We start from the raw sequence: 17,061 nt of genomic DNA on the forward strand, positions 1-17,061 counted from the left end.
AATCAGAAAGCTTATTAAAAACCGAAAATTACATGTGGAGTCTGGGAAGGAGACGCAATAAGAGGGATCTTGATATGAACTAGGTTAAGAAAACCTTGTTTAGTGTAAATTAAACATTACAAATTGTATTTTGTTTTTAACCATTGTTAAGTTTCATATTCCTTGAATTTCTGAGATTTTCATAGTGCTGCCTGAAAATGGACAGTGATTTCTTAAAACAAGTTTTCTCATAATTTCTTGGATACTTTAATTTTTAAAGAGAAACAAATGTATACCTACATATGTTTCTTTATAAATAGTAAATTACATTTACTTCATTCACAGGAAATTGAAGATCCATGGTGTACTCCTAAAAATCCTCGCATAGTCACATACGAAATGGTTACAGCTGCAGCGTTTAAAATAAGAAGTGGAATTCCAGTCACACCATGCGTGGTAAGTAGGGCGTACATTCGAACTTTATGTCAAAATCCTTCCCAGTTCCGTACAAGAGCCAGATGCAATGAAATGTCTTGATTTGAAAGCGAGAGAATTCCCACTTCCGTACAGATTCAATAGCTGGCACTGTTTGTGTGAATTGTTGTTAGTTTTTGAGCAGAGCGGGATATGAAATCTAAGGGTTTCGTTTCGAGTAGCAACCAATGAGAGACCTAGAATAGTTTCATTTGCTGTCTGCCTAGCAGGCCAGCTTTGTGGTTGCTGGGCAAAGGGAAAAGCAGCAGGTTGAACTTACATTTAGAGACTGACAGAAGTATTCGAATTTAGGGGCGGACTGGCCATAGTGGAGTTGTGGGGCATCCCACTGGGGCCGGTCCATTACAATTTTAAGGGGCCGGTAGATCTAAAAGACTTTCAGACAGCACAGTATGGCCAAATCAAAAGATGAAGCCTATATATCTGTAAAACATTTTTAAAATGTAGGCCTATTGGAGATGCAAAATAATTAATTCCTTAATTTCCAATTCAAAAATTGATTCCTTTCCTGAGGTGATAGGTCTCCGCTTTCGAAATACAACAATGTTCTTTATTTTGCATAACGCGCAGACAAGGACTGTAATGTAAAAAGAAAGAAAGAAAAAAGAATCATGTGTGTATACCGATATTTTAGCTCAAGTCAGGAGAAAGAAGGTAAACATGGATGGGATGGAAACGATGAAACCTTGAGAACATGTTGGAGTTTCAGAGAAGAGAAACTCTGTATATATGTATGTATATATATATATATATATATATATATATATATATATATATATATATATATATATAAAGTCGTTTGCAAATTTGTGTACAAGTGTGGAAATTACTAGTTATTTGATGTTTAAGACGTCAAATAGAAGTAAAAGTGCATGGACATTTAATATGGATCACGTGTGGTTGTTTCCTTGTGTGGTATGTGAAATCCCTCGATATCACTCGAAGTAATTTTTCGTCATTCCCCTACCACAAGTTTCTTTGCAAGCGCTACCGAAATGCACAGTGCTAAACAGAGGCACCCGAAGAAATTTTCCAGGGGGCGGCTCATCTTCATGGTTGGTATATTGCCTGATATTTCTGGTATTTATTATATGTATTTTGCTATATTACGTAGATTTTCATGAGCCAGAGGGGGCACGGGCCCCACCCTGCCCTCCCCTTCGGGCACCCATGGTGCTAAAGAAACATTGAAAATATTAAGCACACAGTAGACCTATCTCGAATTGAATATAGTTTCATTTACAAGAGCGTATATTGCTTAATTTATAAAGGAACAATTAAAAACATAAAATTACAAACAATATTATTGGATAACAAAAAATAGGGACTACTTTTTTTTTTAAAAAAAAGGGGGGGCCGATTGGTGGAATTGTTCTACAGTGAAATTTTCATCCCAGTCCGCCCCTGTTCGAATTGTATAATACTTTACATTCTATGTATTATAAACAACATAATATTTATTTAGTAGTGTTGAATTTGTAAACATATAAATGTTACCATTGAGTGTCTTCAAAACTATACCTAAAATATCGTAATGCATGTATTTAGCACATAGTTTATACTGTATTTATCCTGCGGTCCCATTTGTAGGACGACGTAAGTTTTCGAACGGATCCAAACGAGTAGAAACACATGATTGGATGCATGCTTTATGCCCTCACCACACAGCCGTTGTATTCATTGAAGAAGAGTGATTCCGTAAAATAATAATAATAATAATAATAATAATAATAATAATAATAATAATAATAATAATAATGATTATTATTATTATTATTATTATTATTATTATTATTATTATTATTAGTAGTAGTAGTAGTAGTAGTAGTAGTAGTATTGCAATAACAATGAATCTACATTTGTCTACTTTCAGCGTCTTGCGGATTCGCAGAAACGATAGACAGACGTCGTTCGTTCGAAATTATAGAGACAAGTAAAGAAAACATTCGGCTAGATACGATGGATATCAATACAGGTTACATAGGTTTAATAACGAAAATGTAGGAAGTTTGTTATGCATTAACGAAAGAAAATAATTGTGTCGGGGACGAATTCAGACACAGAGTGAAAATGTTCTTTGTGTATCTAATCATGTTTGTGCGGGTGATACAGTTTTAAATGAAGCGAAAATGTCACTATACACTATTCCAGTGCTTTTGACCTTGTCCCGAACAAGAGAAAGCATATGTATGAAAGTTTGTTTTCAACTAATAAAGAAAGAAGGCCCGAATTGGAATCCTGAATTTGTTATGGTAGACTTCGAGGAAGCGGTAATAAATTCTTTGAGGGCAATTTTTCCTTTAGCTTCCATAAGTGGATACAATTTTTACTTTATCCAGTGCCTTTGGTATAAGATACAAAATTTGGGCTTGGTTACAGACTACAAAAATAATTGATAGGAGACTTTACGTTCGAATCTGTGCGTCATTAGCTTTTCTTCCGTTAGAAATGGTCGACAGTGGTTGGCTGTGTATTGAAGATATCCCCTCATCCTCTCAGCTTGAGCAGTTCTATGATTATTTCGTTGACTAGTGGCTAGAAAATTCTATAGTCCCAGTAAGCATATGGAACTGTCATGAAAAACGCCATAGAACAAATAATCCCGCAGAGGGTTGGAACAATAGATTAAATACCGTACTTTGGTAAACAAACAACATCCTAATCTCATCGAGTTAGTCCGTTTTCCCAACCTAGAAGTCAGGACAAGTGATCATGCTTACTTGACAGCTCAACAAACATATTGAATAATTTTGATGTTTCAAAAGATGTTAAAAGATGTTTGGTTACACTTTGATATATTCATAAGTTATAAACTGTAAACGTGTATATATATTGATAAGAATTACATATAGGTAGTGACAACAACGGTAAACGGCTTCCTGCATATGGACCAAGATCATAGAAGATCCAGATACTAGTTCGACGAAGGCACTTTGTAAGAGCCGACTTATGAATTCATATCTACCAAACACATTCCGGGGATACATTGGTCGAATTAGAATTTAATGCAAGGAGTTGAGAGTTTTATGTTAGTACCAGTTCCATATCCTCCTCTGCTCAAACTTTATTAAAAATGCACAGAAACAGTATCAGTTATTAAAGAGGTACGGAAGTGGCAAATCTCGTATCAATGTCAAAATACGTCATGTCATCGCCCATGGCACTTTTACGGATCTGGTAAGGATTTTGACATGTACGGATCTCGGAACGTACGCATCTGGGAGGTAATCTTATCAAGGAATCATGATAGGCATTTTACCATTCGGTGGCGTACGTAAGGGGAAGGTTTCGGGGTGTAACCGTATTTTTTGTCATTTTAGGAAAGCAGATGCTGCGTTGGAGACCTCCATTCTTCGCCTCTGAACAGTACAGGTTTTGTTTATTAGGTAGAAGCAATTGAGTTACAGTGCCTAAACGAGTAACACGTTTTTTTATACTGCTCGGGGACACGAAATTTTCGAGTCGATGAGCAGCGGAATTGAAAAAATTCTCACCACAACTCAGCGTTGTGCAGTCAATATTCATCGCCAATTGGAGGGTGTATATGTGGTGATAAAACGTTTTCAGTAAACAGTTACCAAATGGGTGCGTGAGTTCAACGTAGGGGGAACGAATATGAAAGATGAGCAGAGGTCTGGCTGGATGTCCAAAAACAGCATCAACTCATGCTAATAATGCCCGTGTTGAAAATTGCATTAAAGATATTCGTGTTACTATGCAAAAGATTTATGATACACTGGGGCTAGCAATGGAAAGAGTAAAATGAATAATTACAAACGAACTAGGGCGAAGGAAAGTTTCGTCTCCCTCGATTCCACAAATGCTTAATAACAATCGAAAAGAGGCAAGGATTCCATCAAGTGCTGCAAATTTGACGCTTCAGAAAAAAGGAGCGCAATTTCTTGGAAAATGTTGTGACACTGGATAAGTCAGAGATTCCATTATTCACCCAGAAACAAACAGTCGATGCATTGAAAACACATAGATTCACTCCTCCCTCAAAAGAAACTCGTCAGGTGGCATCCAAAGAAAAAGTCCTGTACACTATCTTCTGGGATTTCCTGGAAGCGACATTGTCCCATTCTGTTCCAAATGTCATACAATTGCGGGGGAGTATTTTTGTACATTTTTGGGTACAGAATTGTTGTCAAAATTGACTGCAAATGGCAAATGGCAAAATCCATATGGACAATGCATCGTCCCACCATGCTAATATATATATATATATATATATATATATATATATATATAGTGGCGGATCCAAGGGAGGCTATAGGGACTATAGTCCCCCCTTGAAGTTCAGGTATACACTAGATAAAATGGATTTCAATCATGCTTTACACTGGATAAGGCGGCAAATTATGGTTTAGCCCCTGCCTTGATCATATCCTGGATCCGACACTATATATATATATATATATATATATAGAGAGAGAGAGAGAGAGAGAGAAGGTGCACTTCAAAATCGTGCCATTTCATTCTAAATACACCATGTTGCCAAAAGTCACCGGACACCCTCACACGTCAAGTAAACGATACCAGAATGCAGAATGATGTCAGTACACTTCACCGACGCTATATAACTAGGGCAGAAATGCTGGTGCGTTAAACGTGTGTTGTCTATCACGATGGGTCAACGGAAGGAATTTAATGCATTCGAAAGGGGCATTATTATCGTTGCCAATAAATTTAGACATACAGTCAGAGAGATTTCTCAGCAGCCAAACGTGCCCCGGTCCACAGTTAGCGATGTCAGAGTAAGTGGAAACGCCATGGAACTATTGAACCGAAGTCTCGCTCTGATACGCTCAAGAAACTAGTAATCGAGACTGGAGAACCCTTTAAGCGTGTTGTGCGAAACAATCGGCAGACATATTTCTCCGAGGTTGCAGAGAACTTCCGACTCAGCTCAGATATACAGACCAATGGCAAGACTGTCCGCCGAGATTTGATAGCACTTAATTTCCATGGTCGTACTGCCGCCAAAAGCCCCTAATCGCATGCACCAATGCGCCGAGGCGTTTGCAATGGTGCAAAGAGCACCGTAATTGGACTTTGGAGCAGTGGAAGAATGTAATGTGGAGTGATAAATTACGGTACAAGCTCTGACACTCTGATGGGCGTGTATAGACCTGGCGAATGCATGGCGAACGGAATTACTGGGGTGTATTGTGTCAACCGTGAAATTTGGTTGTGGCAGTGTCGTGGTTTTGGGTCTGTTTCTCGTGGTGTGTTTTGGGCTCGTTAGTATTAAAAGACGAGTGGATGACGTCTGGTGTGTATGAAGCCAATTTAAACAACACCACGCTGCTAACATTACGAAAACAGTTTGGGACAGACTCCTTTCTGTGTGAACACGATAATGTTCCTGTTGATGAAGCACATGCCATTGAATCGTGGTTTGATAATAATCAGGTGGAAGTGCTTGCCTGGCTGGCGTAAAACCCTGACCTGAACCCTATAGAACATCTTTGAAATGAATTGGAGCGTCCTTTGCGTGCCAGACCCACACAACCAATAACCAAATGTGCAGAGTTCACCGTGCTAGGACGAATGGACGACAATTCCGACAAAAGAGTAACAGAACTTAGTGGCTAGCTTACCCCGAAGGGTAAACGCTGTAATTCAAACAAAAGCAGACCCGACATTCTATTAGTTATACGTGTGGTGTCTGTCGAACCATCAGTACCGGGTGTCTGTTGACTTTTGACAACATAGTGTATATACTAAAATTACGTTTGTTCTGAAATTGAATGCCTGAAGTCCCATTGATGAAATACTACGCCAGTCATCATTTATGACCTCTTCTGTCATGTCCGGTGAAATATTGCTACAGGAATTACGTGTAGTAGATGCCTGTTTTGGAAGAGGGGTCAGCGAACATCTTCCTCTGAAGTTGATGTTTACTGTTCCGTGCTGGCATGTAAGTACGTTCGGTTTTATGTTTATTTTTCATATAAAAACTGCAATATATTTATATATAGGGTGGACCATTTATCTCGCTACGCCCTTGAACCTTTTAAACTAAAAGCTACAAAATTTTTACCATTTAAATATTGACAGGGTGACATTGTTTGACATACCCTTCAGCACCACCAAGTAAACATGGTTGCCAACTAAACATAAAGCTGTATTTTTTCAAATGTCAGGTTATTACATATTTCATACCTAAATGTAAAATTAAAACTTAAAATTTCACACTTCTTACGCAATGTAGCAAACTAGGGACTCTACATTATCACAAACATTGAACAACTACCACATTTTGTGGGCTATCCAACAGTAATTACGCAAGTGACACTTGTGGGGCAACTTACATCCAAAGTACCTTACTGACGAATACTACGGTCATCATATTACGTATTTCCAACATATAGAAACAACGTTACAGGGAATTGAAAATATGACTTTTTTCAAAGCACTTTATTTCAAAAATGTGTTTCAATAAGTATTACATCCAATTGTGTAGATGGTTTTCAATAATCATAAAGATCATAATGCCATTTTCAACTATTTGATATCTCAATCCACTCATGAGATATGGCAAAAATAGCTAAATTTGATATATTGCTTGAAATGGCGTGGTAACTTTTAAAAATACTTTTTTCATTTACTTTGCTTCTATGACATTACAACAATACTTTTTAGTAGGTGAAATTACAACAAACTCTCGGAATGACATAATGTTTAGCAGTGTTTCATTTATGAGGCGGATCCGGAAAGTAATTTTCTCACGCATCCTATAGCTAAGAAACTGTATGTTGCGCGAAGCAACTGCGTGCACGTGAGAGAGTCAAATCCTAGCATGACGCATGCGCCAGAACTTCCTTGGTGCTCTCAAGAGCGTCGTGGCAGTAGTTGAAGATGGACGTTCCTGTTTCAGCTCCCGCCGCGTGTGAAGTGCAAGCAGTGATAAAGTTTTTGAATGCACAAGGCATAGTGGCAATTGAAATCCATCGTTTGCTGTATCGTTCCAAAAATGTCAATTCTGACCCCATGCGCCTTACTTTGTGTTCTGGAGTCAGTTGCTTCGGCACCGAACTGACACACACCTTCTTGAACAATAGACGCTCCGTGCAATGGTGTGTAATAAGGAGCAACAAACTTGCGGGAACTGACCATGTAGTTCCGTTATTGCGAAGCGACGATTCTGCATGATGCGTTCCAGAACAAGGTCCACGTTGTACAGGTCGTCTGTGATGACGGTTGGCCTTCCACTGCGCTCCTCATCATGCACCTTTTGGTGTCCTGCTGCAAATTGGCTAGAACAGCAACGCAACATCTGCTTGCTCATGACGTTAGGTCCATAGACCTGGCACAGCTGACGATGGATTTCAATCGATGCTATGTCCTGTGCATTCAAAAAACTTCATCACTGCTCGCACTTCACACGGAGCTGGAATAGAAACGACCATCTTCAACCACTGCCACGACGCTACTGAGAGCACTAGGGAAGTTCCTTTGGCGCATGCGACATGCCAGTATCTTACTCTCTCACGTGCACGCAATCGCATCGCGCAAGATACGGTTTTCCTAGTTGTGGGACGTGTGGGAAAGTTACTTTCTGGATGTACCTTGTACCTTATCTACAGAACGGTTTGAGATATCGAGTTGCTTTAAATGGCATTATGATCTTATTATCTACTGAAAGCCATTTATGTAATTAGGTGAGATACTTATCTAAACTGTTTTTCGAAATAAAGGCATCTGAAAAAAGTAACATATAAAGGCATCTGAAAAAAGAAACATGTTCAATCCCTTGTATCTTTGTTTATGTTGATGTAAAATCCACCTCAGCATTATCATAGTTATGATCATATCATGATCATAACTGTTTTTATTTCCTAAAACTAAAGGAAAATGCTCCTTGAAGTATAAAACACTAGAGTACTTGGAATGTGCATTGCCTCACCCCTCACACTTAACGTTGATATTGCTATAGAGGCCAGAAAAATTTGGATGTTTGTGATACTGTATCGTCCTCAGTTTTCACTACTGAACAATAGGTATGAAATTACATGTTTTCATTTAACATGTAGATTTGAAATATGTAATAACGTGACGTACTGCTATTGAAGAAAAAACAACATAATTTTCTGTAGGATTGGTAACATTGTTAATCTTGTGGTGGTACCACAAAATAGCCCTATGCCAAACAATGTCCCCTGCCAATAATTTCATAATACAAAATTTTAGCGTTTCTTTGGTTTAGTTTAAAAGTTACTAGGACGTATAAAAAATGGTCAACAGGAAACGTTAAAAGCAATTTGCACCATTCTTTGTTCTTCTTTCTCGTTCATGAGGATTGTATTTTTGTTTATTCACATATTTTCTAATTTTTCGTTTTTATTGTTTATTTTTATTCCGGAACCATGTGTCTTTTGTCTACGGGCATGGTAATTTCGTGCACCTCTACGGGATTGCTAGAGAAGTAAATATCAGTTCTGCCCATGAACGTCTGGTGTGATGTTGAGAGACAACAAGCAGTACTTTTGTCGTTCAATTCCAAAACGTCTCTTGTCCACTTTTCTGGAATATAGTTTTTTCGTGATTTTTGCTTTGCTAATACCTAATTTCAGCTTATTTATCATATTTAATGGTTCAGGCATTTACTTTGGACTTTACGAAACTTATTTTACTTGTTCTCAGATATACTAATTAAGATAATAACAAAGAAAAACAAGATTTCCCGAAAGGTGTGTAAAATTGACAAGAGACGTTTTGGAAACGGGCAACACATTTACAGGTGTTAAAAATGAAACACTCTTATGGATCAATAATCCTTTATTTCGAATTCGGACTCATCATTTTGAACAAAGCTTAAATCTGGTCTGAACGAAACAAAAAAGTCATCTACTGTAGAGAATGTGGAATCAGAAGTATCGCAACTCCTATGGTCCGATACCTTGTAATTAAGGGAAAGAATGATGATTATGCGAGTCCGATTTCTATTACAAATGTGCTGCATGCTTGAAAATGTTCTCTTTTATTGTATTGTTAGTGCATATTAAATGGATATTTTAACACATTTAACAGCATAATTTCATGCGTATTTCATGAATTTTAAATGCATAAAAATCTGATGTCTAATGATTATGAATATTTTCTCTACTCATCAAAGTAAGTTATTATCATGCTACATGTAATACAATATTTCTATGTAGCGCGTCAGGTAACAACGTTAGCAGTAGTGAGAAAAGCTAGTTCATACTGCTGACACAAATTGACGATACCAACCAAACAGGGGCATCATTTAGGAAGGACATGGGGCCATTGCCTCCTGAGTTTGAGAAACACATGCTTTCTTTAATAAGTTGTACACAAATATACTAATAAAAATATGAAATTCTTTTCTTGGTGGACTATCTTGCACCTTGTTATAAAAATTACTTTGTTCTGACAGTGCAGTACGGATCGGAGGGATTCTTGAATCCTGATTGTTGAACGGTACTGTTAGTTTCGTACTATCTGTCCTCGCGTACGACCCCACATGTTCTTCCGAATCCTCGGTCGAGTATTGAGTTGTTTTTCGTGTAGTGCTTTAACTTCAGTGGCGAGATCGCGTTCCTTGCAAATTGTAAAACAGATTGTGATGGGTTTTGATTATTTCAATTTCTCCTCACTATTTTGGAATTTCAGGATGGATAAATTTATCATCAGAGGGAGACGAAACGTAAATGAAGATAGTGCAACTGACAGTAGTGTTCAAGAAGACAGTTTAACGGCTACAGTTTCATCATCTCATGTTAGTGCGCAGTGGCGTATTTAGGGGGGGCTTCCGGGCTTAAGACCCCCCCGAAATCTTTCTTACTATGGTAAAGTATATGAAATATCTTGCAGAATTTTCACATTTTCAGGCAAAGCCCCCCCCCGAAAGTTAGCAAAGACCCTCCCGAAACAAAATCGTAAATACGCCACTGTTAGTGCGGATAACGTAGAAGCAAGTGCAAAAATCCAAAAATCGGACCAAGTGTCAAGTATAGGCATTATAGTGACTCTTACATAAAATACGGATTTGTTTCCAATAATAGTGATCCACCTCTTCTCCTCTGCACCATTTGCAACCAAACTCTGTCAAACAACTCGATGAAACCATCCTTACTGAATCGTCACTTAGTAAGGAATCATAAAGAGTACAAGGATAAGTCAGTTGAGTTTTTCAAACGGAAAGCAGAAAATTTAGCAAAAACTTCTAACGTAATACACAATTTTACGCAATCATCGAAAGTGGCATGTAAACATCATATGAGCTAGCATTACTAGCTGTCAAATACAAAGCTTCTTTTAGCACTGTTGAATCTCTTATTGTGCCCGGTGCTTTGATTATAGCAGAAAAAAATGTTAGAAAATCTTCCGCGACAATAAAAAGCATTCCAAGTTCTGACACAACTGTAGGGAGTAGAATTGTTGGTATGGCTCAAGATAGTCTGGCGCAAATCGTAGAAAGCATTAAAATAGACAGAAGATTTGCCATTCAAATTGATGAATCTGTGGATGTTTCTAACGTAGCCCAGTTAATTATATACGTTCGGTATTTTGATGTTCTGAAAGGTGCTATTGTTGATGAAATTTTAGGTTGCAGAAAATTGCCAGAACGTACAAGGGGAGATGATATCTTCAAAGGCCTTGATAATTTCATCAGATTAGAATTAGGTTTAGAGTGGCAATGGTGTATCAGTGTATCCACTGATGGGGCTGCTTCAATGTCAGGCCATAAAAGTGGTCTTGTTTCTCGCATTCGCAAAAAGAATGCTAAAGTAAGCTGGCAACATTGCGTTATACATAGAGAAAATTTGGTCGCGAAAAAAACTAACTTCAGATTTACATGAAACGTTGAACGTTGCCGTGAAAGTGATAGATTTAATCAAATCGCGTGCATTGAACTCTCGTCTTTTCAAGAAAATGTGCGAAGAGATGGAATCCATACATACCAAACTATTGTTGCACACCGAGGTGCGATGGATGTCTCGAGGACGTGCGTTAACTCTTTCCGAATTGAAAAACAAAGTGAAATGCTTCCTTTCGAAATTGAAATCCGATTTACTTACGTATTTTGAAGATGAGAAATGAATTTCTCAGCTAGCTTTCTTGGTAGATATTTTTAACAAATTTAACGATCTTATGGGGACAGACTACTAAATATTTTTCGAAAGGTAATAATCTTTCTTTTGCCCGTTTTTCGTAAGTGAAAAGAGATAATGAATGTAACATACCACAGTAATAGATAATGTTATTCTACACTCGAAAATATGAATAGGAAGAATTTTCAGTGGTGCCATCCATAGAAATTACAGTGTGACCAGAATTTGAATTACCCAAAAATCTAGGTTAAAGCAACGGCTAGAAAAATGAACTCAACGGTAATTAATGACTTATCGTGTTGTCTGTCTTCCTTGTTAACTACTTTTTAAATAATATTTGTATTTATTTTCTAATAATGTATATACGTTATTACATAATAAATAAGTTACAAGGCTTTGGCAATAATATTTTTAGAGGGCGTGAAAAGATAAAAGAGTTTTATCCAAAACTTATTTTGGGCTGAATGTGCTAATACAGGAAATTTAGCAATTTTCCCAAATGTATTTGAACATTCTGAACAAAATGGTGTGAGTGTAACTGAAGGGGTCTTGGAGAAAATCAAACACTATCTACAAAATTTAAATGCAGTGTTTCTGAAATACTTTCCAGAAATCAAGCAAGAAGATAAAACGCAAGATTGGATAACAAATCCGTTTAGTACTTCTGGATTGAATAATTGTAATCTTCCTTTGAAGTTAAAAGAAAGTCTGCTGGAAATGTTTGTTGACAGTTCACTGCAAATGAAATTCGATAACTTGTCAATTTGTGACTTTTGGATTTATGCTCAAAAAGAGTACAAGGTAGTTCTAAAATTACTTTTAGTTTTTGAATTTTTACAATGTCCTCAGTGTGCGAATTATCAGGAAGGATGAGGAGAAAATTCCCCTCAGTAGAACTGGAGGTCTCCCACATACTTTGAAATTTCCCGTTTTTTTTTTCGGATGTGCACTTTATCCCCCTGTAAACAGTCTTTTTATTGGCATACTGATTGTCCTTTTCTTGGGTCTCTATTTGCCATCCTTTTTAATCAACAAAACATGCAGTGGCGTACGTAAAGGGTTGGGGCCTACAGCGTGGAGTAGTGCCCATTCTCTACGTTCCACTTCATGATTAAGGGGCCCCTGACAGCTTGGGGTCCAGCAATATGGGGTCTACGGCGTCCTTATTTACTCCCCTGAGAACATGTGTATTAAGTTTAGTAAGTTCATTTCGATTTAATTTTTTTAAACAGCTTCAGGGGTACGGAATTGGATGGCGAACTGTGCCTAGGGGTACGCGAGAAAAAAGGATGAATTGCACTGGTCTAAACTATAATAGAACAAATTATTTCTCGTAGTCAATGCGCTATACTTGTATTTGCAATATTTATGCATACCCTTCGGAATAAGAATTCCATTATCTCCTTTTTGATGTTGAAAATTTAATTTTTTTACAGCACACTTAAAGCAGCATTGTCCTTTTATCATTAACTAAAAACAGTTATTTTACAGTAAAAAAATAATAATGAAGTTAGTAATGAAATTTACTGTTAAGGCATTTACATTTTACAATGTGTGTTTCTAGCTTTATTCCTTAGAAAACACTATCATTTACTAAAGCCTATGTAAAAATAAGAGAAATACTAAATTTTAACTTGGATATGAAGAATGTTTACATTTCTATTTTCAGCGATCTCACATGTGTGGTTTAACTGGAATGGAACTGTATTTGAAAAAAGAATTTCTCCAGTATACTGGCAGGTAATTCAAATGTATGCATTTTGAATGTTTTATGTAAGATATTTAAATTTATTTGCGCTGAACGGACAAAAATATGTTAAACTTTCAAAAATCTATTAAATAAGGAATAATTGCAGGACAACATAGAATCTATTGCATCTTGCAATGGACTGGAATCAAAGCCGCATGGTATGCACCGTATTTCGTTTTATTATACAATAGCAATATCACGGAATCACAAGTACATGAGTTTCCATTGCAAATTTTCCCTGGCCTAATGCATTAAAAATGTATATGGTAACCACCAGAGGCGCAAATCTGTCTTCAACACCTGGGGGGCGGGGGAGAAGGACGGGTAAGACCGCTCCCATAATCTTTTTTTTTTTTTTTTTTTTTTAAGTGATGTTCAAAAGATTCATGAGTTGAAAAACAATACTGTGGAGGATCAAGGAAGCCGAGTTGTCTTCAACATTAGGATCCGGGCAGATTTGAGGCTTATTCTAGGGGGGACATCAATTTCATCTCAGTTTCTTTGTGGAGATCGGACACAAATCACATTTCAAATCGGATTATTACGGGGGCAGTCTTCCCCAGTTCTAAGATTGAAGGAGACATGTCCCCCTCACCCCCCTGGGATTTGCGTCAGTGCTAAACACAAAACAAAGAGGGAACTTATTGCAGGAAGCAGTTAAAGTTATAATGCTTAAATTTTTAACAACATTGGAGTAGCAAAAATATATACTTATTTCTGGTTGTAATTTCATTACTTTTTGATAGCCATTGTTCTTGGTCTTTGGTCTTAAAGATACTTCAAGACAATAAAGGCATGTTTAATGCTACCTTAAAATCATAGGCACTTTAAGAAGCTTCCTCAATTGCATTTGCCATCCTCTAACTCTTGTTTTCTTATTCTTAAACTTTATATTCTTTTGTTATTAGGCATGGAAGTCATGTGGTCTCTTGGAACCAATTATGAAATAGGTTTCTTCGGATTCTTTTCTTTTTCCAATTTTTTGTAGTTTTTGCATTGTCTGAGTTCGTAGGTTTATGTGTGTATGTGTGTGTTTTTTAGTTAATTATGTAATGAATTTAGTTAGTTTACTCATGAATGATGAACGTGTTGGTAATGGAAGGAACGAAAGAGGGAGAACTCCAAGGCATTTCTAGTGCATAGCCACGTTATAAAGAGTAAAGTCATTGTGAAATGATTAGTGCAATCAATCGACACGAGAAAAATAATCCCCTTCAAGTTTTCTATTATTGTAGTGGAAAGATGAAAAATGATCTATTTAACTTAATTCACAATGGTTACTTCTACTCATCATATTGGTATATGCTGTTTGCTGATGACAATGTTTTATAATTATAATACAAGCAGAGGAAACTTCCCTCATGCAGCAGATATTATCGGGAAGAGGATTGAACTGAGAGGGCAGCTCCATTTATCATTCATTTGATTACACTTCATTTGTATATTCTGTGCGTGCCCTCTCAGTTGCGAATATCATTGCAGGAATCACGGGTGGTTGTTGGGAGTCTTGAAAGAGGATACTCAGTGGACGTCTTTCTCCGTTTGATAAGATCGTAGTATATTCCGTCCTCATATGTATTGTGTATTCCTTTTCAAATAAAGTGTATTAAAAATATAAAAATTAGAAACGCTAAAAAAACAGAGCATGTCTCTTGTTTTTTCACTCATGAGGGTTGTGTTTTATTTCTTCTCTCTCGTTTTCTGTTCTGCTTTCTTCTTTATTACGGCGCATGTGCACTTATCGGCAGGGATGGGAGTTTGGAGCATCTCCCATTTTCCTTAATCAAGTTGTCCCACGCTGATTCTTTGGTGATAGCTTGCTTAAGGGATTGCTACGGGAGTAGTATTAGCTCTCCTCATGAACGTTTCGGTGTAGTGTTGCGGCAACCATATGCTGTTTCCATTTATAAATCTTAAAAACAAAACACTCATACGGGAAAAAAATAATTCATTTCGGGTCTGGGGTCACCCTCTCGGAAAATGTCCGAATCTGACGTGAGCGAGGCCGAAGCTCAACCTACTGAAGAGAACGTGGAAAAGAAAATTTTAGGGATCCTTGTAGTCCGATATTTAGCAATTAAAGAGAAATATACTAGTGCTGCTAGTATTGACTCTAACCAAGAGTCCGAGTGCTATAATGAGTTTATCTCCTTTTCTCATTAACAAAGTGAAAACGATGCAGCGGGAGAGGTGAAAAATATCAGGAAGTTATGAAATTGAACTCTATTAATGGAAACGTTAAGCGAAAAGCGAATGAAGAAGGTAATTAAGCTAGAGAACATAGGATCACCTAGTGTGTCAATAGAACTTCACCTCTAGAAATTTCTCCGCTCAATCAAGTCAAGTAAGTCAAGGAGATATTTATGTTGATATCTCTTGCACGGCAGAGTAGACCAAATCCGAGTTAGCTCACCAACATATCGTTGAAGTAGCTCTATTTAAAAGCTAGGAGTCAGAGTTTCCAACTCAGCCACTGATTTTTACATTCAGCTCACCAACGTTACAGGAATTTGTCAATGCTTGATAGTACCATCCGAAAGTCTGTCGTGCATTTCGAACACACTAACACGTTGTGTAACGCAAATCTAATCTTTGTGGAAACCGCTACAAAAAAAAGGCAATAATGCAGACTCTTGCAACGCCTCCAAACCTTGGTATGTGAATTATAAGGTTAAACTTTCAACCTCTTCCAGGGACTGCCCAGCCTTTCGAGAAAGTGTATCGAGGAGCTCATGGTTGTAGAGGTATATCTATTGCCGTGGCGCAGAGTCGTATTAATGAGAGCACTCTTCCTGGTCCATTCGCTTCGGTTGCGTCTACTTTTCGTAAATCTGTGACTCAAACATTTGACATTTCCACGCAAAGTGAGCTTGCTGCATCAAACAATACCCAACAAGAAAATCCAGTCATTGTACCAACTAGCAAATACCCCCTTCTAAAACTCTACGTGTTATTAGTAGCGGTGGCATCCACCTAACGCTACCTCATCGTCACTTGTTGTACAGTGCTGTCATTAACTTTTAAGCCAACATTTATTTCGTCGTCTTAAGGATTCTATCTTCTTTCAAAGGAATCCAAAATCTCAATCAATTCGCGTGCCACCCTCTATTTCACTGTAATCGGACACAATGAAAGACGAGCTGATGGATTGCAAGTAGATAGTAATTGACTTTCGGGTACAGGTTAGAATTAAACGTTAATATATGCAACAGCGCTATTACAATGAAACTTAACAGTTTCAGATGTCATCTAGAGGGATTACAGAACTTATATCTGAAAACTTGCTAGCTGTTATCTACTTGCAGGAAGCACATTTTCCGTCGACGAAATCTTTTGATTTAGTTTCTTACATCCTATATAGAAATGATAAGCACAGTGATAGTCGAACTGCTGGGGTGTTGCCATAGGTGTATCAAACCACTTTCATACTAGGGCTATTAATCTTATTTCTAGTTTGAAAGTGGTTACGACAACACTATTCTTTCCATTCCCGATCACGGTTTGCTCGCAATTCATTCCTCAATCAGGATCATTTATAGTAGCCGATTTATTTCAGTTTTACCGTCAATTCGAGCCACTTATACCGATTGTCGGAGATTTGAATGCATACCATCGCTTTTGAGGATCCACTCGCACAGGAGAAAGTGGTCGATAGGTCTGGTTCTTCCCATCTTGGACCAAAGAAAGTTGCAACGACTGCCATGGGCTACAGACCCATTGCTCTTAAGAGTTGCATATGATAAAGAAGTGACTGAT

General features: G+C 37.5%; 1 protein-coding gene across 1 annotated transcript in view; it reads left to right on the forward strand.

The window, feature by feature from the left end:
- The first annotated feature begins 326 nt into the window (after window positions 1–326).
- The window catches only part of LOC145690307 (L-threonine ammonia-lyase-like), a 132,319-nt gene continuing 115,584 nt past the window's right edge, over window positions 327–17,061 (forward strand). The window contains exons 1-2 of the mRNA XM_081765084.1: window positions 327–435; window positions 13,225–13,295. Coding sequence (XP_081621210.1) covers window positions 379–435; window positions 13,225–13,295 — 128 coding nt within the window. The 5' untranslated portion in view covers window positions 327–378. The remainder of the gene's footprint in view (window positions 436–13,224; window positions 13,296–17,061) is intronic.

The sequence above is a fragment of the Thermobia domestica genome, chromosome 7 (assembly GCF_964235325.1).
Source record: "Thermobia domestica chromosome 7, izTheDome1.hap1.1, whole genome shotgun sequence".
Lineage (NCBI taxonomy): Eukaryota > Metazoa > Arthropoda > Insecta > Zygentoma > Lepismatidae > Thermobia > Thermobia domestica.